The following is a 25,068-nucleotide window of genomic DNA, read 5'->3' as shown; positions in this document are numbered from 1 at the left end:
GGGGGAATTCCTCAGCCACCAACTTGTTTCTTGTGTAGATTCTGGGTTTAGTTGGTGTTTGAAAAGGTAATCAGAACAAAACATCAGCAGGGAACTGAGTGCTACATCTGACATTGAATAGTCATGGATTATGCTTCAGCTCTGAATGAAACACTTACTTCCAGCTTCTGTTTTCTTAAATAAATGTAAAATTAGTTTCTATCTGTAATGGAACTGGATTACCTTGGAACTAACCATTTTCCACTGTGTTTTATGCTGGTTAGTGTTGTTTGGTTCCCTGTCTCCCCTTTTCCCGCCTTTCTAAAATTCTAATTGTTGGCTTTTGTTAATCAGTTTCCAACACACAGTCATTAAATACTTATTAGTATTATTGTAACACAGTGTGAATGAAACAAAGAGACCCTCACGGGCTGTCTCTTCTTCAGAGAAGGATTTTTTGTGGTTCTCTATTCACTGAGGCCCAGATTTGCATTTTTAAAAATGTGATTTTTAAAATTATGAAAAATAAACCAAGAAGTTTATGTATTAACTAATATCTACTCAATTATATACAGAGGAAGGGCCAGGTGGTGGCGGCACATGCCTTTATTCCCAGCACTCAGGAGGCAGAGCCAGGCGGATCTCTGGGAGTTTGAGGCCAGCCTGGGCTACCAAGTGAATTCCAGGAAAGGCTCAAAGCTACACAGAGAAACCCTGTCTCGAAAAAACAAAACAACAACAACAAAAATACAGAGGAAGGAAAAATGCTGTCACAAATAGTCACATCTGTTCAGTCACCTTCTTTCTAGGAACAAGCACCCAGGGGAGAAGTCACAGTCCAAAGGCCTTACAAGTTGTCATTTGTAGAAATCAAGGATTTAAAGAAGGTTATTCTTTTTCAAGGTGATTTATAAATTAGCTGATTCTTCACTTATGTTGTAAAGTTTCTATAGATTTATAGAAGATTTAAAAGAACACACAAGAGTCAAATTAATAATGGGTTCGGAAGAAGAAAACACTAAAATAAAGGGCAAACTGTGCATCATCCTGAATCTGGAAAACACATTTTTATAAGGATCCCTGGATGTGTTTCTAAAGCCCGACAAAAGTCTGATTTAGTCATAAAAATTATCCCAGATAAAGTCAACTAGGTGTTTTACAGACAGTTCTCTCAATAGTAGACAAGAGAGCAGTATACAGTAGTAAAATAAACAAACTCCATACTCTAATCTAGATTACTTTTGTGCAGATAAGACGTTATAAAATTCTAAGCCTTGGGCCTGGAGCGGCAGCTCTGCAGTTAGGAGCACTGGCTGCTCGTTCAGAGGACACTCCGTGGCAGCTCACAGCCCTTTGTAACTCTAGTCCTGTCTATAACTTTGGCTTTTGCAGGCACTGCAAGCTCGTGGTGCACAGACATACATGAAACAAAACACCCTCGCATATAATAGAAAAATAAAGGAAAAATCTGAGCCTTCTGTATTTGCCAGTTACGGATATATACTGAGATGTTCTTGCTTACTATTTTTTCTAATTTCTATGTTGATATACTCCGTGAATATTTATTATTAATGACTGTTACATTTTATTATCAAATCTGTTTTAAACTGGTTAAGTTTTTCCTTAGAGATGATACTATATCTGATTTTTATTTGAGACAGTTTCTCTATTGGTCAGACTAATGTATATTGGATTGTAAATCTAGGCAATCCCCCTGCCTCTGCTTCATGAACATTGTGATTAGAGGCTTAAGCTACCACTCTTGGTAGCCTTATTTCTTATATTAATGTGTTTGAAGAAGTCTGTCTTTGTGATTGGCAGGTGACTAAAGGCTCCTCAGACTCCTTGAAGTCCTCTGCCCGTAGCTCTTCAGTTCAGATATTAAACATCATCAGTTTCTTCTGACTTCAGCTGTTTCAATGAGAGTGACTTATCCTGCAGCCATAGAACAGTGTCCCATCTTCACTTGAGTGACAGCGTACATAAACAAGAGCTTTACAGTAATTGATGCATACTGTAAATGTCTACATTCAAAAGTAACTCTAATATTTACTTCAGTACATTCGAAGAAGCAATTCCTCTTATTTATTTATTACTTTTTTGATTTTAGTAAACCTTTGTGCTATCTACTTTTTACGTCTAGAGTTATCTGTGAGGATGGAACCTCATTGGATAAAATGCTTCTATATGTGCTAGCTGTAGGGCATTTTCTCAATCAGTAATTGCTGGGGGATGGCCCAGCCCATTGTGAGTGGTGCCATCCCTGGGCTGGTGGTCTTGGGTTCTATAAGATAGCAGGCTGAGCAAGCTATGTTGAGCTAGACAGTAAGTATCACTCCTCCATGACTTCTTCATCAGCTGCTGCCTGCAGGTTCCTGGCCTGTTTGAATCCTTGGCCTCACTTCCCTCAGGGATGGGTTGTTGCCTGGTAGTGTAATAAAGGCTGAAATAAACCATTTCCTCCAAATGTTGCTTTGGTCATGGTGTTTTATCACAGCAGAAGGAATCCATGCAGATGTCATAGCAGACAGGAAAATGAAGAGGTAAAATAAAAACTCAGTTCAGACTGACTTTGTCAACCTGGATCAAACTTCAGGAAGTCTAATGCAAGGTGGTTTATTGTAAGCATATTTAAACACAATAGAATTTGGAAACAGTTTTCCAAGCAACAACCATTCCAATTCCACACACACAGTAAAGTTTAAAATTGGACTACATGGAGACTCCTTTGCAAACTCCATGTGACCCTGTAGGTGTATTCAGTGGCTAAAAGGCCTAGAATCTATTGTGATTTCTAAACAAGGTAGCCAGTGAATCCAGCAGCAAACTCACTGATCTGGAACTGGGAGCATGCAACAAGGGGAAACTTAAACCTTCTGAAGCTGGCATGTGAATTCATGGGATGTTTATTCTGTGCTGTGGACCGCCTTAATCACAAGAGTTCAATTCTTCTTCAGCACAATCTGGTAGAACAGGTAAGACTTGGTTATTGAGTGCACTTAGGTCAGAAGAGGTCAAGTCTCATGGCTGTTGTCATCATAGACAGATGTGAACACGCCCCACCTGGACTCAGAGAGTAAGTGCTGCTGCTCCTAATGTGCCTCCCTCCCGTCACGAAGTGGAACTCAGCCAAGTTGCTTAGAGCCTGAATAATGGAACACACAAATTTCACATAATTTTTTCAAGGGAAAATATGATTTCCATCAAGAAAATTCTAATTAAAGATTTGTATTATATGTATGCATGTGTTTCTATGTATATATGTGTATACATATTTGTATATGTTCATGTGTGTGCATTTATATATGTGTGTGGGACATATATGTGCCTATATATGTGTTTGTGTGTGTATGCATGTGCTTTTTTGTTTTTTTCCATCAATTTGACCACCTCTGCTTTTTTTTTTTTAAATGTACTCATTTGTTTTACATCCTGACCAGTTTCCTCTTCCTCCTCTTTTCTAGTTCTCTTCACCTACCTTGCCTCTGCACCCTCTCCAATCAAGTCCCACTGTTTCTGTTCAGAAAAGGGCAGACATCACTTGGGTATGAACAAAGCTTGATCTATCAAGTTGAAGGAGGACCTCAGTTTTAAGGCTGGGGAAGGTAACCCAGTGTGAGGAGTAGGTTCCCCAAAGCCAGCCAGAGCTTTAGAGATAGCCCCTGCTCCCACTGCTAGGCCTCTCACAAGTAGACCAACTACATAACTGTCACTCAAATGTAGACAGCCTATGTTGGTCCCATGCAGATTCCCTGGTTGTCAGTTATGGACTCTGTGAGCTCCTAATGGTCCCAGGTTAGTTGTTTCTGTGAGTTCCCTTGCGATGACATGACCCCCATGACTCTTACAATCCTTCCTCCCTCTCATCATCAGGATTCTCCGAGCTCAGGCAACCTCTGCTTTTCATCTTTCAGATCCATGTATTAAGTCATTTCAGTAAGAATTTGGGAATAATGTATGCAAAACTTTGTATTTAGTTGCTGTGATGTTAAGTGTGTACATTGAATTAACCACTCAATTATTAAAATGTGGAATTGCACCATTACTTATTAAAAAATATCCAGGCCCTGGGGCCCCATGTGATCTGATTCCTTCCTCCATACTTCTAATGCTGCCACATGGTCGAGAGCTGATTTCATCTCAAGGACTTACTCCACTCTCAGAATAACAGATTCTGGTTGGTCACTGCCTGTGTCTTGCTCATGTGGTTTTAGAATATGAAGTCTGAATATGAACTCAGGAATCAAGTGAGTACATCCTGTTGAACGTTTTTCACTACAATAAACTTAAATTTTGAAAATGCAAACCCAAATATAGAAATTTCAGATGTGTCCAAAAATATTAAATCGTCAATTGTTATTTATGTTCAATAACTAAATGAAATATGTCAAAACAAATGGTGTTATACTATGGAATATTGAAATTATTCAGAAAAGGAGCAAGGAACAGAGTTTAACCACCATATTTTTCCATATGTCTTCTTGTACCATGAAGCCTGACCAGTCAAATGTGTCTCTAGTTTTATTTTAATGTAATTTGGTCTACTCTAAACACAAAATAGCTTTATCATTCTCTCTTTCTGCTGTGTTTACTGTCCCTCCATCAATTCACCATGGTAGATAAATCCACTAGGTAGATTCCACAGCCTATTACATACTTTATGAATTTAAAGGTTTATTTAGAGTATAATTTAAAATAAAACTTCAAAATCATGTATAATTTAGCATATCATCTTTCCTGCTCAATCTGTCCAGTTCCAGACCATTGAATGATATCTCTTATTTCTCAGTCTTTCCACTCCCTCTTTATAAACCTACTCACTGGCCAGAATCAAGAAAGATGAAACCAAGAGTATATTGATATCGTATAATAACATTCTCTCTGTGTAGTAGTCATTTAGCCTTGATGGAGAAAGCCCATGAGATGGTCACCAAGTAAATGTAAGCTATGTGATATGGTACACACTGATTCCAGTGGGAGAATCATGCCCTACCAAAACATGTGGGTGAGATTTTTTTTCAATGGATCTCTCTAATCCCTGCTGGCAGTCTGTTCATGACAGGAAACTTTATGGGATTTTCAAAAGAGCATGTTATTTAAGGACTATGACTTTGAAGAAGGTATTGACAAAGGGGTTCAAGTTTTAGTGCCTTCTTAAGTCTCCTTATGTAGTAATATTCCTTAACTTGCCTTGAGTTTATTTAGAGCTGAAGGAAGGTATAATTGGGTAGGTAATTTGAGCAATTGGGAGAAATCTACTCTAGCCCTCTCTACCATGTAACAAAGAAGTGTGAGTTCTACATGACATAGAGCACTCATGGAAGATGATGAGCCTTGACAAAGCTTTCATGGATTCCATACAGGAGATTAATCTGTAGAAGAGGTCATCTTGGTGCAAGCCTTTTGCAACTGGGGATTATTATGATTTCCACAGAGTACTGAAGATGAGGCCATCATGATTAGAGGCCTGAAACACAAAGATGGAGCCCACCAAGTGAAGGCTAAGAGTGGACAAATTTGGTTATAAAATTATTTCATTCATTTTAATCCACCCTTTGCTCCTCCTTATGGGATAGAAACAGAAAAGTCTATAGTATAACGAATATGAAGAAAGATATTTATCTTCCTCCAACCAAACATTATTCACTATTGCTTTTCTACCACTGGAAGAAAAGGTGGCAATACTCAGATATGGACTGAGGTTTTGGAACTGAAGTTGAATGAAATCCAAATTTTCAGTGCTCATGGTGACTGACAATTGAGGGTTTAGCAAAAGAGGAAAAAGGAAGATTGGCTACAGAACACTTATATACTATGGTTGAAGCAAGCATAATTTCATACAGTTTTACACCCAATCTAAAAATTCCATAGGCAATTAACAGGATCTATAAGAAATGTTTGTGGTCAGGCGGTGGTGGTGCACGCTTTTAATCCCAGCACTCAGGAGAGAGAGGCATGTGGATCTCTGTGAGTTTGGAGCCAGACTGAGGTACAGAGTGAGTTCCAGGAAAGGCTCCAAAGGTACACAGAGAAACCCCGTCTCAAAAAGAAAAACAAAAACAAAACAAAAAAAAGAAATGTTTGTGAAATATATGTAGATTATGTAATGAATCAAACTGAACTGGTACAGTTATTCATGAGCTCAAAGTATTGCCTGGACCCCTTAGTAGACAATTTGCTGCATGTGTTCAGTGCTCACAGCTGTTCATATACACCTTAGTTCTTTGATTTTCCTTATGTTTGTTTGCCTCTTATACAGGGGTTCTCACCTGTGGGTCTTGACCCTTCCTTGTAGTTGAACTACTTTTTCACTGGAATCATATATCAGATATCCTGCATATAAGATGATTGCATTATGATTCATGACAGTAGCAAAATTACAATTATGAAGTAGCAATGAAATACTTTTATGGTTGAGGGTCTCAATAACAGGAAGAACTGAATTGAAGGGTCACTGCACTAGGAAGATTGAGAACCATTGTGTTAGAGTTCAACCCACAAAGATAAGGTATAAAACTTTTCTCCTGTTACCTCTCACTAAATGTCTTCTTAATTGTGGCTGTGTTATGACTGCAGACCCTCATTACTACATCCTTCTCTAATGGGGAGTGCTTCACACTCTCTATCACTTGGATGATTACAAGTTAGTGGAATTTTAGTAATGTGTTTCAGGAGCCAACAACCTGTAAACTAATGGTCAAGTGCAGAAATGAGAAGGAAAACTTATGTTCACCAAAGAACCAAAAGTTTGTCTGAGAATCATGCTCTCAGGGTTAGAATCTTAAACCCCAGGGAAGTAAAACTTCTGTCTAACTTTGATCTGACTTTTAGCAAACCAATTTACTAAAAATAAATTTGTAAACTGTGGAAGTAACATTTGTAAAAGCATGTCACAGGCGTTGGAAATATCTTCTAATTATATCTTACATCAGCATTAAGTTTTCATGGAGTTAGCCCAAAAGCAAAGGTCAAATTAACCTGGATGACACTGTTGAGTTTATATTGTCTGATGTAAGTGTAGAATAGTTACAATATAAAAACATTGAAGTGACGTTTTGCTTTACCTGTACCTGACCATCCTGTGTTTACTGCATTATAGGGCATTGCCTTTCCCTTTCTAGTGTTTATAGCAACTCTAGTCACTACCACATGATGCAGTTACATTATTTGTTACAGTGTACTCAAATAAATCAAAGTCAGTATTGTTATATCTATCTATATACTCCTGTTTATGGATGCAGTATTCACCATAGGCTAGTCTGGGATCTGTGGTGATATTGTGTTCCCCAAATATTGTGCACCCTAACAAACTAATCTGGGGTCAGAGAACAGAACAGCCACTAGATAGAGAGGCCAGAAAATGGTGGCACACACACCTTTAATCATAGCATTCCTAAGGCAGAGATCCATTGGATCTCTGTGAGTTTAAAGCCACACTGGAAACAGCCAGGCATGGTGACTCACACCTTTAATCCCAAGAAGTGATCCTTTAATCCCAAGAAGTGATGGCAGAAAGCAAAAAGGTATATAAGGCTGTGAAAACCAGAAACTAGAAGCTTTTGGCTGGTTAAGCTTTTAGGCTTTTGAGCAGCAGTTCAGCTGAGATTCATTTGGATGAAGACTCAGAAGCTTCGAGTCTGAGGAACCAGGATCAGCTGAGGAATTGGCAAGATGAGGTGGCTGTGAATTGTTTTGCTTCTCTGATTCACCCCAATACCTGGCTTCAGGTTTGATTTTACTAATAAGACCTGTTAAGATTCCTGCTACAGGAATCAGTCTGCTTCCCTAACAACAGTGGTGTGTTCTACATAGGGGTCAATGACCCTGGGCTCGAAGAATTATCCAGTGCTGTTAACTACATAGAAGGGTGTCAAGGATGTCAGCCTAAACTAAGGCTGAGTATTCACAGGTTTTCTGTTATTTTTCAGACCTGCCTCTATTATGGCAATACTATATAGTCATATTTTTATAGTGACTAGAAAACAAGCTAAAAAGAAAAGTTAAAAAACATCATTGACAAGGACAGTCATTTGGGGGGAGTGAGGACAGTGTGGCCAAAGGAGAGAGAAAAGCTGCCAAACCACGGGTCAAAGTGATAGCATTTGTGATCATCTATGACTATGTATGGCGATCACTTTCTTCACTGGTTCTTTTAAAGAATTTATAACACCTCCCTCCAGTTATAAGACATTTTGGTGTTTAGCTACTATAACTCAGCTCAAAATCCATTGATTTGTGCTTTTTATTTTTTCTTTCATTCATGAGAACATGAAAATATGCACTAACTCTACAAGTATCAATAATTTATCACCTTTAACTCAGTCCAAATCTGTAACTAAGGAATTTCTTTAGCATGCTAATTTTGTTATCATTATGAGAGTTATTATACTGCCCATAATACATTGCTTTAATTTGATGAGGAGAAATGATATTTATATATCATAGCGTAGCCTTTATTCTAGTAGGCTCTTGGTTTCATGATCATCTTAAATCAGTTGATAGAAATATGGTTTAGTAAATACTAGTTTATGCAATATTTCTTAGGTACCTTAACTCAAATCTGCCTGGATGCCTACTTTGTGGCTAATTATTGTCTTTGAAAAGCATCTCATCCATGTTTTACTAGAGTAACAAATGCAGTTTCTGCAATAGAGACTTCTTGTAAAGTTTTAAAATAATTTTATTAGATGTATTCATTTTATGTGTGAATGTTTTGTCTACCTGTATGTCTGTGTACCACTTGCATATTTGATGCCCATGGATATCAGAAGAAGGTACGAGATCCCCTGGAACTGGCAGTAATGACAGTTATGAACCACCATGTGGGTTATGGGAACTGAATCCAGGTCCTCTGCAAGATCACAAGTGTTCTTAACCACTGAACTATCTCTCCAGTCCCTAGAGATTGTCTTTTGTGGTATTCTTTTACTCTTTATCTGAAATTTTGTATGTTTAAAGTCACAATATACAGTAAGTTTTTCATGATTTTCTGTAAACACTCCTATTTGTATAGTTTTGATAACAAAAAACCCATAATGTAAAATAATACCTGAATAAAATAGATTATTTAAGAAATGGTAATGGAGGGTAGGACTCTTAAAAATGTTAAGTAACTTATTCTTATCCTCAGGAAATTATAATTAATTCATTTGGATTTTCAAGTATTAGAAGAAAACGTTGGTTTTATTTCTTGGACAAAATAATATTATTAAACATAAACATAGATTTTGGTATACTTGTTACAAAAATGGAAACTAAGAAGATGAGTAATTGTTTGAAATTATGACCAATAGAAATTGTACACCACCCTGAAATGTATATCAAAAGATGATTCTGTTCCATCTAAAATCCAAACAATTAAAACTAAATAAATGCTCCTAAATTCATAAAGTATAGGCAAAAAATCTCCAATAATAAAATGAACAGTTTGCAATTAAACAGAGGAGTTAAAAAACATTATCATTATATTTAGCATGTATAGGAATGTCCACATGTGTGCACAGGCATGTGATACCCTGTAGGTGACATTGGAGTCTTCTCCAGTTGCTCTCCCCTTCTTCTTTGAGGCAAGGTTTCTCGGTTGAATCCATACTTGCCAACACTACTATTCTAGCTGGCCCACTTGTTCTGGAATCAACTGTGTCTTCCTTCTGAGCACTGGAGTTACAGGTGGGCGTCTATGTCTATCAGGCATTTATTAGGGTGCTGAGGATCCAGACTCCCATCCCGACATGTGCACTGCCAGCACTTTGTTTACTGGCAACTCCTTGTCTTGAAAGTGTGGTTTTATTTTGAATAGAACCATAACTGTAATCAAAGTATATTGAACTTCTGTTGTTACATTAGGCAAAAAAGAAACTATTTTATTTATTATTATTATTAGTAGTAGTATTAGTATTAGTATTTTCGTTATTATGAAGAAGGAAATTCCATTTTGACTACCATTAAATTACAGGGAATATTCATGTTCATATATATTGATGAAAGTAAAAACCCATTAAAAAAATCTTTAGATAGTTTTTAATGTGACCTATTTAAAGTATAATTTACAACTCAACCACAAAACCAGTACTAACAATGCCCAGATTCTCAATAGAAAAGACTTCTCAGCGCTTAAGAAGATTCTGTAATAGTGTTTTGTGTGGAGAAATATATCCAAAGTAAAATAGAGTCACATATTAGGACACTACAGTCTGAGGATTCCTTCCACATTTGAATTTTGCAGTATCTTTCTAATAATTCTGTTAAATCAAAGAAGAAAGTCCTGTGTGTTATCGTAGCCTCCTTACTTTATTCCATGAGCTAATCCTTGCAGTCCACACCCCCACTTTTCCAAAAGTGAACCTGGAGAAAAGTAGTTGTGCTCACAACTATGTATCTTATTTCTCTAACAAGGATGAATGCCTGAAGGAAGAAAGAACTTTTATGCAGGAATTTTGATCACTTTTGTTATAAGAGCCATTGATAGCAATTCTCATGAAGAGGAAAGGTCATTTTAAATAAATGAACAAAGTTTCCAATTCTGGATAAAGTTCTGTTGTGGCAGATACCATGTTCACCTACATTATACAGAAAGGTCAGCTGTCACTAGCAAATTAGAAGGAGGAAAACTTGGTTGTGGCATAAACAACACACTCACTGGCAAATTCTCACTTACCTCACCTTACACCATGGGGATTCAGTCCTAGGGACACACTGTATTTGGCATCTCTGGGTATTACCATAGGTTAGTTAAATAAGGATGAAAATGCTAATAAAAGGTAGGATTGAAACTTGTGTCACAGAACTGCTACTTTTGAGATGTGAGGAAGTAGATTAAGCAGAGAAAAAAATTGAAACAGACTTAAACAGCATTCATGTAATAAGGAAGGTTGACTATAAATGAGGAAGCAAATAATTTTAGGAAATGAAAATCCATTAGCAATTACATATTCTGTATTTTTTTTGAGGATTTTTTGAATAGCATACATGGCTATAGATGATGGCAGTTTTCTCAGAGATCTAGCCAGAATCATGAGTGAAGATCTGGTCTCTTCCACATCTGTCCAGCTGTGCTATGAGAACCTGAATGGATCCTGCATCAGGAACCCTTACTCCCCAGGCCCTCGCCTCATCCTCTATGCAGTCTTTGGCTTTGGGGCTGTGCTGGCTGTGTGTGGAAACCTCCTAGTGATGATGTCCATTCTTCATTTCAAACATCTGCACTCTCCTGCCAACTTTCTGGTGGCATCCCTGGCCTGTGCTGACTTCTTGGTGGGACTGACCGTGATGCCCTTCAGCACAGTGAGGTCTGTGGAGAGCTGCTGGTACTTTGGGGACAGTTACTGTAAATTTCATTCTTGTTTTGAAGGGTCATTCTGTTTTTCTTCTATCTTTCACCTGTGTTTCATCTCTGTGGATAGATATATTGCTGTCAGTGACCCCCTGACTTACCCAACCAGGTTCACTGCATCTGTTTCTGGCAAGTGTATCGCCTTCTCCTGGCTCCTGTCCATCATCTACAGCTTTTCCCTCTTTTACACAGGGGAAAATAAAGCTGGACTGGAGGATCTAGTGACTGCCCTCACCTGTGTGGGAGGCTGTCAAGTCCCAGTAAATCAAAGCTGGGTCTTCATCAATTTTCTACTATTTTTTATCCCCACACTTGTCATGATAACTGTCTACACTAAGATTTTCCTCATTGCTAAGCAACAGGCTCAGAGGATTGAGAGAATGAGTGACCAGACAGCCAAGTCTTCAGACAGCTACAAGGACAGGGTGGCCAAGAGGGAGAGGAAAGCAGCCAAAACCCTGGGAATCGCAGTGGCAGCCTTCCTCCTTTCCTGGCTGCCATACTTCATTGACTCCATCATTGATGCCTTCCTGGGCTTCATCACACCCACGTATGTGTATGAAATACTAATTTGGATTGCCTACTACAACTCAGCCATGAACCCTCTGATTTATGCTTTTTTTTATCCTTGGTTTCGAAAAGCCATCAGACTGATTGTCACTGGCAGAATCTTGAGAGAGAATTCCTCAGCCACCAACTTGTTTCTTGTGTAGATTCTCAGGTTAGTAGGGATTGAAAAGGGGTCACAGCAGACCATCATCAAGGGAACTGAGTGCCACATCTTATCTTGTAGAGTCATGAATTATGCTTCAGTTCTAAATGAAACACTTAAATCCAGCCTCTGCTTTCTTCAAGAAATATAAAATTAGTTTCTATCTGTAATGGAACTAGATGACCTGCATCTAACCATCTTCCACTGTGTTTTGCACTGGTTAATGTTTGTTGGTTCTCTGTAGCCCCTTTTCCTGCCTTTCTAAAATTCTAATTGTTGGCCATTGTTAACGTTTTTAAGCCTCAATTTTCAATATGTAGTTCAGTGACCTGCTTTCTAGACAATAGGCACACACAGGAATGGTCACTGTCCAAAAGCTTTACAAGTTGTTATTTGTAGAAGTCAAGGATTTAAAGATGTTTATTCCTTATTCAATGGGATTTAAAAATCAGCTGATCTGTCACTAGTTTGTAAAGTTTCTAAAGATGTAAAACAGTTTTCAAAGGTATACACAAAAACCAAATTAATGATGTGTTCAGAAGAAGAAAACACTCAGAAAAAGGACAAAATAAGCAATCACTTCGAGTCTGGAAAATACATTTTTATTAGGGTCCATGATGTGTTTCTAAAGCTCCTCTCAGTAAAGGTCTGAATTTGTTGTACAATTTACCCTGGATAAGACAGCTGTGTGTTGGCCAGGCCCCAGGTGGAGCTCCAGGAGTCCAATTGGTGAGAAAGAGGAGTGTTTGTATGAGTGAGAATTGTTGAGACCAAGATTGGAAAAAGCACAGGGACAAATAGCCAAACGAATGGAAACACATAAACTAGGAACCAATAGCTGAGGAGCCCCCAACTGGATGAGGCTCTCTGGATAAGTGAGACAGTTGATTAGCTTGATCTGTTTGGGAGGCATCCAGGCATTGGGACCTGGACCTGTCCTCAGTGCATGAGCTGGCTGTTTGGAACCTGGGGCTTGTGCAGGGACACTTGGCTCAGTCTGAGAGGAGGGGATTGGACCTGCCTGGACTGAATCTACCAGATTGAACTCAATCCCCAGGGGAGTCTTTGCCCTGGAGGAGATGGGAATGGGGGTGGGCTGGGGGAAAGGCGGGGAGGGGCGAGAACAAGGGAATCTGTGACTGATATGTAAAATTAAATTAAATTATAAAAAAGGACAGCTGTGTGTTTTTAGATGACTAACTTAATAATAAACTAGAATGCATTGTACAGCAGAGGAATAAACAAACTGCATGTACTATTCTTGATTAACGTGTTTAAGACTAGAAACTATAAAACTTCAAGTCTTGGGGCTGGATCAACAGCTCTGCAGTTAAAAGCACTCACTGGCCACTCTTTCAGAGGACACGCCATTACAGTTCACAGCCCTTTGTAACTCCAGCTCCATCTGTAAACTCCAGGCTCTGCACGCACTGCAAGCACATGGGGCATAGACATACATGCAAGAAAAGCACCCATGCCTATAATAGAAAAATAAAGAAAAAAACTGAGCCTTTTTTTTATTTTCCTTTATCTTTATTTTTTTTTCCATCACAGGCAATTTATTTTGTTCTATTCATTCACAATTAATACAGAAAATACTTGGAAACATTTCCATATAATGTTTGACACAGAAATCATCAAATAGAAGTAGTATACAATGTTGACAGGAGACAGTACATTTATAATTTATAACCCCAAATGTATTTATAAATTAGAAATGGAAAGATCTACAAATGAAATTATGAAGGTTCACCAAAGTCATTTAATCTGTCAGTTTCTCATTCATTTTTATGTCTTAATAATATTCTATTGTATGAATAAGCCACATTTTATTTCTCTCCAGTATTTGATAGCTATTTGAGTTGTTTTAACTTTTTTACTATTAGCAACACACTGCTGTAAACCTTCATGTACATGTTTCATAGGTGCACATTTTCAGTAGTTTGAGGATATATTCCTAAGGGTAGAATTGTTGAGTAACAGAGTAACAATGTTTTGCATTTTGACCAACCACCAAACTGTTTTGCCAAAGTGGCACACCATTTTACAGTCTCACCAAATCCTTGTTTTTTAAGGCTCTGATTTTTGTACAAAAGCATTCAATCATTCTGTCAGACCAAACCAGGAAAAGTAAGCTATAGTTCAGAGCTGTTCTATTCCATTTACTATGCAAAGCCATTCTTGGTGTTTGCAACTCTCAGCCCTTTTGAGTATTCTTGCAGTGTTCACTTTTTCCTCCACCACTTTTTTTTTCTTCTTTTTTTCTGGTTTATTTCTATCTATTACAAATGTATAAAAAATCCTCCATCAACGCTGCTGACAGCAGCAGAACCTTGAGAAATATACCTTTGGTTTGCCTCAGAAAAGGAATACATATTGCACGGTAAAGTTTATAAAATTGGCGCAAAACATTGTGATAATGTTACAATACCAGTTTTAAGAGTTCAGTGACTAATGGGGAGCCGGTGTGATACATGCAGAACTGTGAAAGCGATCTCACTTAGCCAGCTGTACGCGTAGACTGTAAATCTACATTCAGATAATTTCTGAACTAAGACTATCATCTCAGTTTATCTGTTGAGGTCAACCAGGAAACCCTAGAATATACCTTGATTTTTGCAAAAAACAAAATAGGGGGAGGGGTTTCTTCAGCATTTCAGTCCACGAGTAACAGTATCCTAACAGGCAAAGTGTTCTCTCACTGTCAACATAGAATGAACTGCTGCTGGAGGTCAACTTGGACTTTAATTTGCATTAGCACTTACATGCATAGTAGTCCAAGTTATTGACCTCATGACTTTAAAAAGTAACTCTAAAAAAGTAAAATGGCCCTTCTTGGAAGACTAAATAAAGACATCCAGCCACAGTTGTAAAAAGTCTCATCAAAACAATATACCCTTTTATGAATTACGCCTCAATTAAAAAAAAAAAGTAGCCCCAAATAAGAAGCAGCTCTGAAAAAAAATATAACTTAAGATATTTTAAAAAACAAGGTGAATACAGGTTCAAAAATAATTAAGATACATTTTCCTAAGGCTACCTAGAATTAGGCTATAAAGAAAAGCACCCATGCCTATAATAGAAAAATAAAGAAAAAAACTGAGCCTTTTAAATGTGACAGAATTATTAAGACATGCTGAAATGTCCTTGCTTCTTATTTTTTCTAATTTCCGTGTGGACATACACCAAGGCTATTTATTATTAATGTATGCTGTCTTTTATTGTCAGATCTATTTAAACTGGTAAAGCTTCCCCCTTAGGTTCTATCCTAGTTCTGATTTTTATTCACGATAGAGCCTTTCTCTGTAGCTCAGACTCTATGTTGGTTTGGAACGTCAGGAAATCCCACCGGCCTGAATTTCTGATTAGAGGCTTAAGCTATCTCCTTTGCCTTATTTCTTAATTTAGTGTGTTTGAGGAAGTCTGTTTTTGTGATGGGCAGATGACTAAAGGCTCCTCAGACTCTTTAATGCCCTCTGCCCATAGCTTTTCAGTTCAAATATTAAACATCATCATTTCCTTTTGACTTCAGCTATTTCAATAAGAGTGACTTATCCTGAAGCCATAGAAGTGTCCCATCTCTAGAGTGACAGTGTTCATAAACAAAAGCTTTGCAGTATTTGATGCATACTGTAAATGTCTGCGTTCAAAAGCATTTACAGAGACGGTAACATCTCCGATGATAAATTAGGTAGGTGATTAACTGAATGACTGCTTTCATGAAACATTTCTAATATTTGCTTTCCTACTATTATTTTCTAATATTATTCCAATGAGTTTTTCTTAATATTTTTATCCTAGGTGGCAGGTTATTTTTCTATTTCAATCTTCAGCAAATTTCTGTGGAAAAAGATTAATATTTATTATCTTCCCCTTGGTAGTTGATTTATGAGCTTTTCTCAAACAGAAAATCCTCTCTGCCAGCTCTAGCTCTTCAGTTTCCTTCTTGAGTTCCCACACTCCTGATAAATTGTCAGTGCATGACTCTAGGTCAGAAAAGGTGCTGATGCTGTAGTGACCTGACTCTCACCTTTCACACCCCTCTGCCTGGCTGCCATGCCATAAAGCACAGTGTAAGTCATTCCTGGCTTCATCATTGAGTTGCTACTACTAAGATATAACAATACACAAAATGAAATAAGAACAGTTGATACGCAGGCTGGCCACCGGAGCAATATCAGAGCCTTGCAATTCAGCTTTGGTTTCTGAAACTGTTGTTTTGAATTTATTTAAAATTTTTTCTTAAAAATAATTTTTGTTCAATTTCCATTAACTGAAAGACTACTTCTGTCTTATATTGTATACAAGATAATACTCCTGTACCATACCCCATCCCCTCACTGCTGATAAGTTCAGTCACCCACCTCTATACTTCTCGAGTTTTTTCAAATTCCTTCTTCCACCATTGCTACCCAGCCACCTTCTTCCCACCTGCATGCATGGACAGAATTGTGTCATGTGTTTCCTTTCAGTCTCAGGACTTGGCATAAGCTGGTGTCAGGAAATTTTTGTTGTGGTATTTAGAAGGGCCGATTCTCCTACTCACTTACTCCCTCTCCAAATCACATTGCTTGTGCTGTAGACATTACAATCCCTTTGGAGTCACACACCTATCTTTGGTTGAACTGGAAGTCCCATGAGAAGGGGACATGTCTGGCTCTACTTCCTTGTTTCCGTCATGGGCATGACATATGGGCTCAACACTGACAGGAAGTGAATTTGGCAGTATCTCTGACACATGAATGCTGAGCTGCTGGGTAGAATGGCATCTCTGAGGCTCTTCATATGACCTGTAAAAACAAACCTCTATACCTAAATGATAGGTTAAGTGAGAATGGCACCCATGGGCTCATATGTTTGAATACATGGTCATCAGTTGGTGGAACTTTTTGGAATGGATTAGTAGACATGGCCTTGAGGTGAACTTTGATGTTCACAAGCCCATGCCAATCTCAGTAGCTCTCTCTCTCTCAGCTACTTCTCCAGGATCATGCTTGTCTGCTTGCTGCCAATGCTCCACACCATGATGGTCATGGGCTCTAACCCTCTGGAGGTGTGAGCCCAAATTAAATGCTTTCTTTATAAGCCTCTTTGGTCTTGGTATTTTGTCATGGCAATGGAAAAGTAACTGTGACACTAATAAAGGGAAGCATTGCAAACACCAAACTCCATGAGAGACCACAGAAGACACAAAAAAGTTGATGTTTTAGACCTTTCATATGCTGCTCCCAAACCCCATTTTTAAGTAAGTAGCCTTTCTTGTGTTCATTTTTGTTTTGTCCTAGGCCATATGAAATTTAAAGGCAGATGAATGAATAAAGAAGCATCATAAAGGAGTTAAATACTGGGCTGGGCTCTGTCAAGATTGTTGAACTGAGACAAACCCAAGGGTGGTGAAAATGAGAATCATCTCTACAAAGTGACACAACACAGAGACCATACTTCAGAGAAGAACTAGTGATTATAATTATCAAAGCTAAGTTCCCTTTATGATTCACACCTCATACCACAGGGACCATGTTAGAGGATTTTATAATGGTTGAAGTGGGTTGGCTGACTGCCTGAAAATTCTAAGAGGGAGAAACTCATTAAAAGGTCCCTTTTCTAATATTTACTTATATATATGTGTGTGTGTGTGTGTGTGTGATTATCTTTTACAGAGAAGAGCAGCACTGGGGTGAACAGGTATTTAAGTAAAAAATTATAAATTATTTAGATAATACGATTCTGGGCTGATGACAATTCATTGGACATCTGCTTAGGGTTATTGATAAAATTTAGAGATAATTATATAATTATTAAGTGATTATAAACTCAGCATAATTTTCAGAATTTTAAATGCCTTTTAATTTTTCATTATGTGTAAATGTTGCAAACTGGGAAAATACTTAAAGTAAGCAATCAAATATGCTGTATGATTTTTTTTAACTTCAGAACTCAAAATTTAATTAAGATTATTTTTTCAACTGTTCAGGTAATAATTTCTGGACTAAAGTAAGGTTTGTATCAGATATACCTAGAGTTAAGAATAAAGCTAAACATGATCACAAAAATGGTTTACTGAGTTTAAATTAGAAATAAAAATAATATTGAGAAGGAATATAATCCTGGGCAATATTTAAAGTCAGTTCTTCAGATATGGCATTCCATTTCTTTAATTTTTAGATCTCAAAATTACTGTTGTCTTCTACCAGGACAGGAATCCCTCAAGCACTGTAAAGCAGACTCATGACCAGCAACTTTTCCCAACCAGCCCTGCAGCTCTGTTATGAGAACATGAATGGATCCTGCATTAAAACTCCCTACTCGCCAGGGGTTAGGGTCATCCTGTACATGGTCTTTGGCTTTGGGGCTGTGCTGGCAGTGTGTGGGAACCTCCTGGTGGTGATTTCAGTTCTCCATTTCAAGCAGCTGCACTCTCCAGCCAATTTCCTCATCGCCTCTCTGGCCAGCGCTGACTTTATGGTGGGTATCTCTGTGATGCCCTTCAGCATGGTCAGGTCCATAGAGAGCTGCTGGTACTTTGGAGACACATTCTGTAGCCTTCACAGTTGCTGGGATGCGGCATTTTGTTACTCTTCTCTTTTCCACCTGTGCTTCATCTCCATCGACAGGTACATCGCTGTCACTGACCCTCTGGTCTATCCCACCAAGTTCACAGTGTCTGTGTCAGGAATTTGCATCAGCATCTCCTGGACTCTGCCCTTGGTGTACAGCAGTGCCGTGTTCTACACAGGCATCAGTGCCAAGGGGATGGAAAGCTTAGTGGGTGCTCTCAACTGTGTAGGGGGCTGCCAAGTTGTTGTCAATCAAGACTGGGTTCTGATAGATTTTCTTTTGTTCTTCATACCTACTCTTGTTATGATCATTCTCTACAGCAAAATTTTTTTGGTAGCTAAACAGCAAGCTGTAAAAATTGAAACTACTATTGGTAGCAACAAAGCAGAGTCATCCTCAGAGAATTACAAAGCCAGAGTAGCCAAGAGAGAGAGGAAGGCTGCAAAAACCTTGGGGGTCACTGTGGTGGCATTTATGTTCTCATGGTTACCATATACAATTGACACATTGATTGATGCTTATATGGGTTTCATCACTCCTGCCTACATCTATGAAATTTGTTGCTGGAGTGCATATTATAACTCAGCCCTGAACCCTTTGATTTATGCTTTGTTTTACCCTTGGTTTAGGAAAGCCATAAAGCTTATTTTAAGTGGGGGGGTGCTAAAGAGTCATTCATCTACCGTGAGTTTGTTTTCAGAATAATTATTAACACTGCGTTAATATGGTTAAAGATATTTTCACAATAGTAAGTGAGGGTGGAATTCAATGTAAGAAGTAAATATACTTTTTCTGAGTTGGGGAAACATAATATTTTTCAGTTGAGTGGGAAAGAAGTCATGGGCAGATTATACTATTGTGAAGATGTTTATTGTATTAAATAACGAATAATAAATGCTTGGTGTGTGTCATCTTCAGCCATGTTTTGTATGAATCCTTGGCATATGCATTTGTGTTTTCCATATTGGAAATCATTTTTGATGTGAAATTTCTAAGGTTATAGCTTATGCCGGACTGTCACACATTCTTATATGGTCATTCTTTTCTTTTGAAATTCTGTGTGCGTGGCTAGGGATGCCATAATGGTCCATGACTGGATAGTTTCTAGAGGCTGGAAGTGCAAGATCATGGGATGTCAGCATTGGTTTCTCTCGAGAGTGCCGGAGACGGCATATGAAAAGCCTGACGTGTTGCCAGTGGAATCTGTGCTGGAGGTCCCCGAGCATGAGGACATCGATCCCTCCGGGCCTGCCCCACTGGATATTCTACTAAGCCTGCCTTCTGTGGGCCAGGGAGAAAACAACCCTTGTGTCCTGAGGGCAGACTTTATGGAGTATTTATGTCATGTTCTCACCCATCCAACTGTTACTGGTTCTTGTAATCCTCCTACTCTATTTGCTCTTTATGATGTTCTCTCTCTCTCCTGCAGTGGTTTCCATGACATTAGAAATGATATTGAGGTTTTGACAATGGCAGGAGTTACAGCTGTGATGCAGGTCATGGGAAAAACCCAGAAGGCTGGTGGCAGAAAACTGTAGATGGAGTGACATTTAGATAGGTTAGAAGACAAGAGTTGTCCAGAACTAGTCAGAAGACAACTTGATGAATTACAAAGTGATGAAGAAGGACTTAAGCTGAGAGGAAGCTGGCAGTCTGGTACCTTAAACATTGCTTGTATGTCTGTGCTTTCTGAGAAACCGCCAGTAGATGGCCTCTGGGGTGATTACCTCAGATGTTCTGATAATTATTAACCTGCCAAATAAGCTGGTATGCTTTGGCTTTCTTCCTGGAAACTTCTATGTGCAATCAAGGGGCATGGGGTACACTTCGCTGATTTACAAAAAGAGCTTTTGAAACTATTGTGAAGAACCCAATCCCCTGTTGAATTTTTTCATTCCCTATTTCCTTGTATTATTTTTTTTACAATTTAATTTAATTTTACTTATCAGCTACAGATTCCCCTGTCCTCCCTCCTCCCCCCTCTCCCCCCAGCCCACTTCCCATTCCCATCTCCTTCAGGGCAATGACTCCCCTGGGGATTCAGCTCAGCCTGGTAGATTCAGTCCAGGTAGGGTCCAGTCCCCTCCTCCCTTAACCCAGGCTGAGCAAAGTGTCCCTGCATAGGCCCCAGGTTCCAAACACCCAGCTCATGCGCTGAGGACAGGTCCCAGTCCCACTGGGGGCCTCCCAAACAGGTCAAGCTAATCAACTGTCTCACTTATCCAGAGGGCCTGATCCAGTTGGGGGCTCCTGAGCTATTGGTTCATAGTTCATGTGTTTCCACTAGTTTGGCTATTTGTCCCTGTGCTTTTCCAATCACGGTCTCAACACCAATTCTCGCTCATATAAACACTCCTCTTTCTCCCGATTGGACTCCCGGAGCTCTACCTGGGGCCTGGCCATGGATCTCTGCATCCACTTCCATCAGTCATGGGATGGTGTTTGGCCATCCAATCACTAGATATAAAGATATCCTTGTATTATTATAACAAAAGAAAAGACTGGGGTTGAGTCAGATTGGGAGAAGGCAGAGAAAACGCACATCTTCAGATCTGACAAAACTCATCAGCTTGCACCAACTCCCGTGTCCCAGTCTTTTCTTGCACCTGCCACACATTCCTGCCCTTCGAGACCCTCAAAACTGCTGAGGCTGGTCCCCAGCACAAGAGTCTCTGTTAAGTCTTTCTGAGATGGTTTTTCTCCCACAGATTCATCATCTGTGTGTCTGTGTCCTTGTCTTCTCTTCTTGCCGGCAATCTGTCATATTGAATTTGATTAGGATGTTAATTATATAATGTAATTATTTCTTCACAACTGGAGTGTTGGGAATGAATACTTTAACATGTATCATTGAGGTGACACAATTCAGCTCATAATAGACCTATCCAAATTTGATGACACCGTGCAAGCAGCTGTCTACTTCTTGTTCCTCCATGACACTCCATTCCCTTTCTTCAGTTGTTTGCACCTAGCAGGAGATTGGGGGAGTGAAGGGAAGGGTCTTGTACTCAGTGTTGAGGAAGAATCTAGGAGCACCTATAATATTATGGAACCAGGAATTTGGCCCTGGGGGTCATATAATTAGTACAGAGATTTCCAGAAAACTGGTAAGGAGAACATCTGCCACATAGGCTTGTCACAATGAACAAGTGCAGTCACCTTAAGCATTGCATAATTCACTTCTGCATGATATCTATATAGTTTTTGTCACCCTAAAATGGTGTGTGTCACACATGTTTGTTCTCAAGACAAAGATACCCAATGGATGACTGAAATGATAGATGACACTATATCCTATTTATACAGTTTCCCCATCTATTTATCTGTCTGTCAGTCTGTCTCTCTATCTAGAGATATAGATGAAGTGTAACTTATAAATTAGGCTCATTAGGAAATTCAATTACTAGTGGCATTTAATGACTTTAAATGCCTTCTCCAACTTTTTTCATTTCTTTGCCTTTTAACTCAGGACCTGAAGGAGCAGGGAGTTTACACACAGGACCCAGTCACATTCTCCTAGCAGGGTTGCAGGGCCATTGGTGGAGATGAGTAACTGCTTATGCCACTGCAGTTATATAGGCACAATTTCTGCTATTATACCAATTAACTAAGACATGTTTTTATTCATTCTTTTAGTAAAATGTCATTTTTGTTTTTCTTTGAATTATATTTTTTTCCTTTTATTGAAGATAGATTTTTTTTTAAATCATCCTGAGTAAGGTAACCCAGACCCAGAAAGACAAACATGGTATGTACTCACTCATAAGTGGATATTAGCTGTAAAGTAAAGAATAACCAGGCTACAATCCATAGCCCCAGAAAAGCTAGGAAATAAGGAGAGCCTAAAGAGAGTCACTTGGATTTCCCTGGGAAGGAGAAATAGAAGAGATCTTCTAGGTAAACTGGGAGTGAGGAGGGGAGATACTGGGGATGGAGGTATGGGAACATGAGGGATTGGGTTGGGTGCATTGGGGGTAGGGTGGATGTGGAGAATAATAAAAGAGATATCTTGATGAGGGGCCATTTGGGGGTTAGGGAGAAACCTGAAGTCAGGGAAACTTCCAGTAGTCCACAAGGATGACGCCAGCTGAGACTCCTTGCAGTGGTGGAGAGAGTGCCTGAACTAGCCTTCTCCTGAAATCAGATTGGTGACTATTCTAATTGTCACTAGAGATATTCTATCCAGGAACTGATGGAAGTAGATGCAGAGATCCACAGCCAAACACTTGGCTGAGCTCCAAGAGTCTTGCTGAGGAAAGGGAGGAGATATTGTATGAGCTGGGGTGGGCATGGGGGTCATGACAGAGAACTCACAGATAGCTGATCTGAGTTCTTGGGAGCTCATGGATTCTGTACCAATAGTTAGGGAGCCTGCATGGGACCGACCTAGGCCCTCTGCATGTGTGTGACAGTTGTGTAGCTTGGTCTGTTTGTGGGGTCCCTAGCAGTGGGACCAGGACTTGTCCTTGGCACTTAGCTGGCTTTTGGGAACCCAATCACCATACTTGATTGCCTTGCCCAACCTTGATCCAGGGGGACTAGCTTGGTCCTGCCTCGAGTTGATATGTTATGCTTTGTTTACTGCAATGGGGCCTTCCCTTTCTGAATGGAAAGGATGAGGAGTGGATGGGTGGGTAGATGGAAGGTGGGGGGAGGGAACAGGAAAAATAGAGAGAGGGGAAACCGTGATTGATATGTAAAATAAATTTTAAAAAATTTAGTAAAAAAAAAAAAAAGATTTTTTTTCATATAATATATCCTGATCATGGTTTCCCAACTCCCTACTCCTCCCAGTTTCTCCCCATCTTCCTATCTGGATCTGCTCCCTTTCAGTCACTCATTAAAATACAAACAGGCTTCTATGGAATAATAATAAAATAAAATGTGATATAGTATGATAATATAACAAAAACTAACACATCGGAACTGAACAAAACAAATAAAAAGAAGGAAAATAACCTAAGAAAAGGTACAAAGAACAGAGTTTCTTGTTTTCAGGAATCATATAAAAACAACAAACTGGAAGCCATTATATATACATATGCAAAGGACCTGCATAATAAAAAATGAAAAGAAGAAAAAATACAAATAAAATAAAAATTTAAAAGAATAAGATAAAATTTTTAAAATTAAAAAAATAAATAAAGAGGGGAGCTCTGACAGGACATTATGAGACAAGGAACCTCCAAAGATGTCTTTGAGTTTGTTTTCTGTTGACTATCTAATACTGGGGCATGTAGCGTTTCCTTAAGAGTAGTTTGCTTCCCCGGTGAGACTCCCTGAGAGAAAACTAAATTTTTATTAGTGGTTATAAATTGGAGATAGCTTCTGGGTCAGGGATGGAGGTATGTGTCTTATTCTTCTTTCAGCTCTAGGACCCTATCTGGTACAGACCTGTATAGACCCTTTGCATACTACCTCAGACTCGGGGAGTTCATATATGTGATGTTGTGTTTAGAAGAACTTATTTCCTTAGTGTCCTACATCTCCTCTGGCTCTTACAATTTTTTTTTGTAATTTATTTTACATCCTGACCATAGTTTCCCCTTCCTTCTCTCCTCCCAGCCCAGTTTGCCATGACACAGAGGCCAATGCATTAGTCCCATGGAAATAGGAAATCCATCTCTTGATAAGAATGGATGTTGAAAATGTGTAGAAAGTGCCCACCATAGCTGTAGCAAACACAGCTCCTTCATCCTAGATGACTCCAGCTAGAGACTGCTCCCCACAGAGACCCCACCTTCAGAGACTGGCTAACCTGCCTACTGGGTCTTACAGTGTATAATAAACACGCTGAGTTTCCAGGCCACTGTTGCATCTCCATCGGAGAGTGTATGGTCCACCCAATCCCAGCCTTGACTGTGTTCCTTCTGTCTGTCTTTCTTAATCTCCTCTTGCCCCCAGTCAGGTTCACAAAGTCCAGCTGTATGGGCCACAGTACAGCTTATACCAACGAAGCTGTCTTAGCAGTTGGTGCAAATCTCCCAGAAAGTCTAGGCACTGCACATTCAAAACCACCTAAAAGTGGAGTCTCTGACTTGCAAGATGTAAACAATGAGAAGAATCTGTGCTTGATAACTTGTGCTTAAATCTTAATGTGCTGGGTTAAATAGCCTCAATGGGAGAATTCAACAGAGACAATGTGAGAAAGAAAACTAAAAGGACTTTCTCACTTATAAATGTTGTATAGAAATTCTACGTGGATATTGTGACACCCTTTAAGCAGCAGTGTGGAAGCTGAGGCAGTAAGTCAAAAATAGATTGGAGTAAACGAAAAGACTCTTAGGAAATGAGAGAAAAGGGCAAAGAAGGGGAGGGCAGGATGATCTGATGAATGGGCTCACATCAAATTAAAATGAATGCACAGCAAAATACATGAATGAGAAAACACTGTACACAATGGGAGACTAATTTTTGCTGCTATTCATCTGGTGAGTATTTAGTATCTAGAACATATAAGGACACAAAAGAGCTAACAACTGAAAAA

The 25,068-nt window shown here is 39.0% G+C and overlaps 2 protein-coding genes across 2 annotated transcripts; both read left to right on the top strand.

Annotated features, from left to right (window-relative positions):
• Nucleotides 1-10,947: 10,947 nt before the first annotated feature.
• On the top strand, nt 10,948-12,024 carry LOC114698634 (trace amine-associated receptor 7a-like). Its single transcript, XM_028877414.1, has one exon. It carries the CDS (start codon nt 10,948-10,950, stop codon nt 12,022-12,024), a length of 1,077 nt encoding a protein of 358 aa, XP_028733247.1.
• A 6,196-nt stretch (nt 12,025-18,220) lies between these two features.
• On the top strand, nt 18,221-19,290 carry LOC114698600 (trace amine-associated receptor 8b). The gene has a single exon (XM_028877340.1). The coding sequence runs from the start codon at nt 18,252-18,254 to the stop codon at nt 19,284-19,286; it is 1,035 nt and encodes a 344-aa protein (XP_028733173.1). The 5' UTR covers nt 18,221-18,251; the 3' UTR covers nt 19,287-19,290.
• The last annotated feature ends 5,778 nt before the right edge of the window (nt 19,291-25,068 follow it).

Source organism: Peromyscus leucopus, chromosome 8a, assembly GCF_004664715.2.
Source record: "Peromyscus leucopus breed LL Stock chromosome 8a, UCI_PerLeu_2.1, whole genome shotgun sequence".
Classification (NCBI taxonomy): domain Eukaryota; kingdom Metazoa; phylum Chordata; class Mammalia; order Rodentia; family Cricetidae; genus Peromyscus; species Peromyscus leucopus.
Note: the sequence above shows the minus strand (reverse complement) of the source record. Positions and strands in the feature narration are given on the sequence as shown.

Excerpts from the sequence above, each read along its gene's own strand:
- LOC114698634 (XM_028877414.1), top strand. The coding sequence starts at position 10,948 with ATGGCTATAGATGATGGCAGTTTTCTCAGAGATCTAGCCAGAATCATG.
- LOC114698600 (XM_028877340.1), top strand. The coding sequence starts at position 18,252 with ATGACCAGCAACTTTTCCCAACCAGCCCTGCAGCTCTGTTATGAGAAC.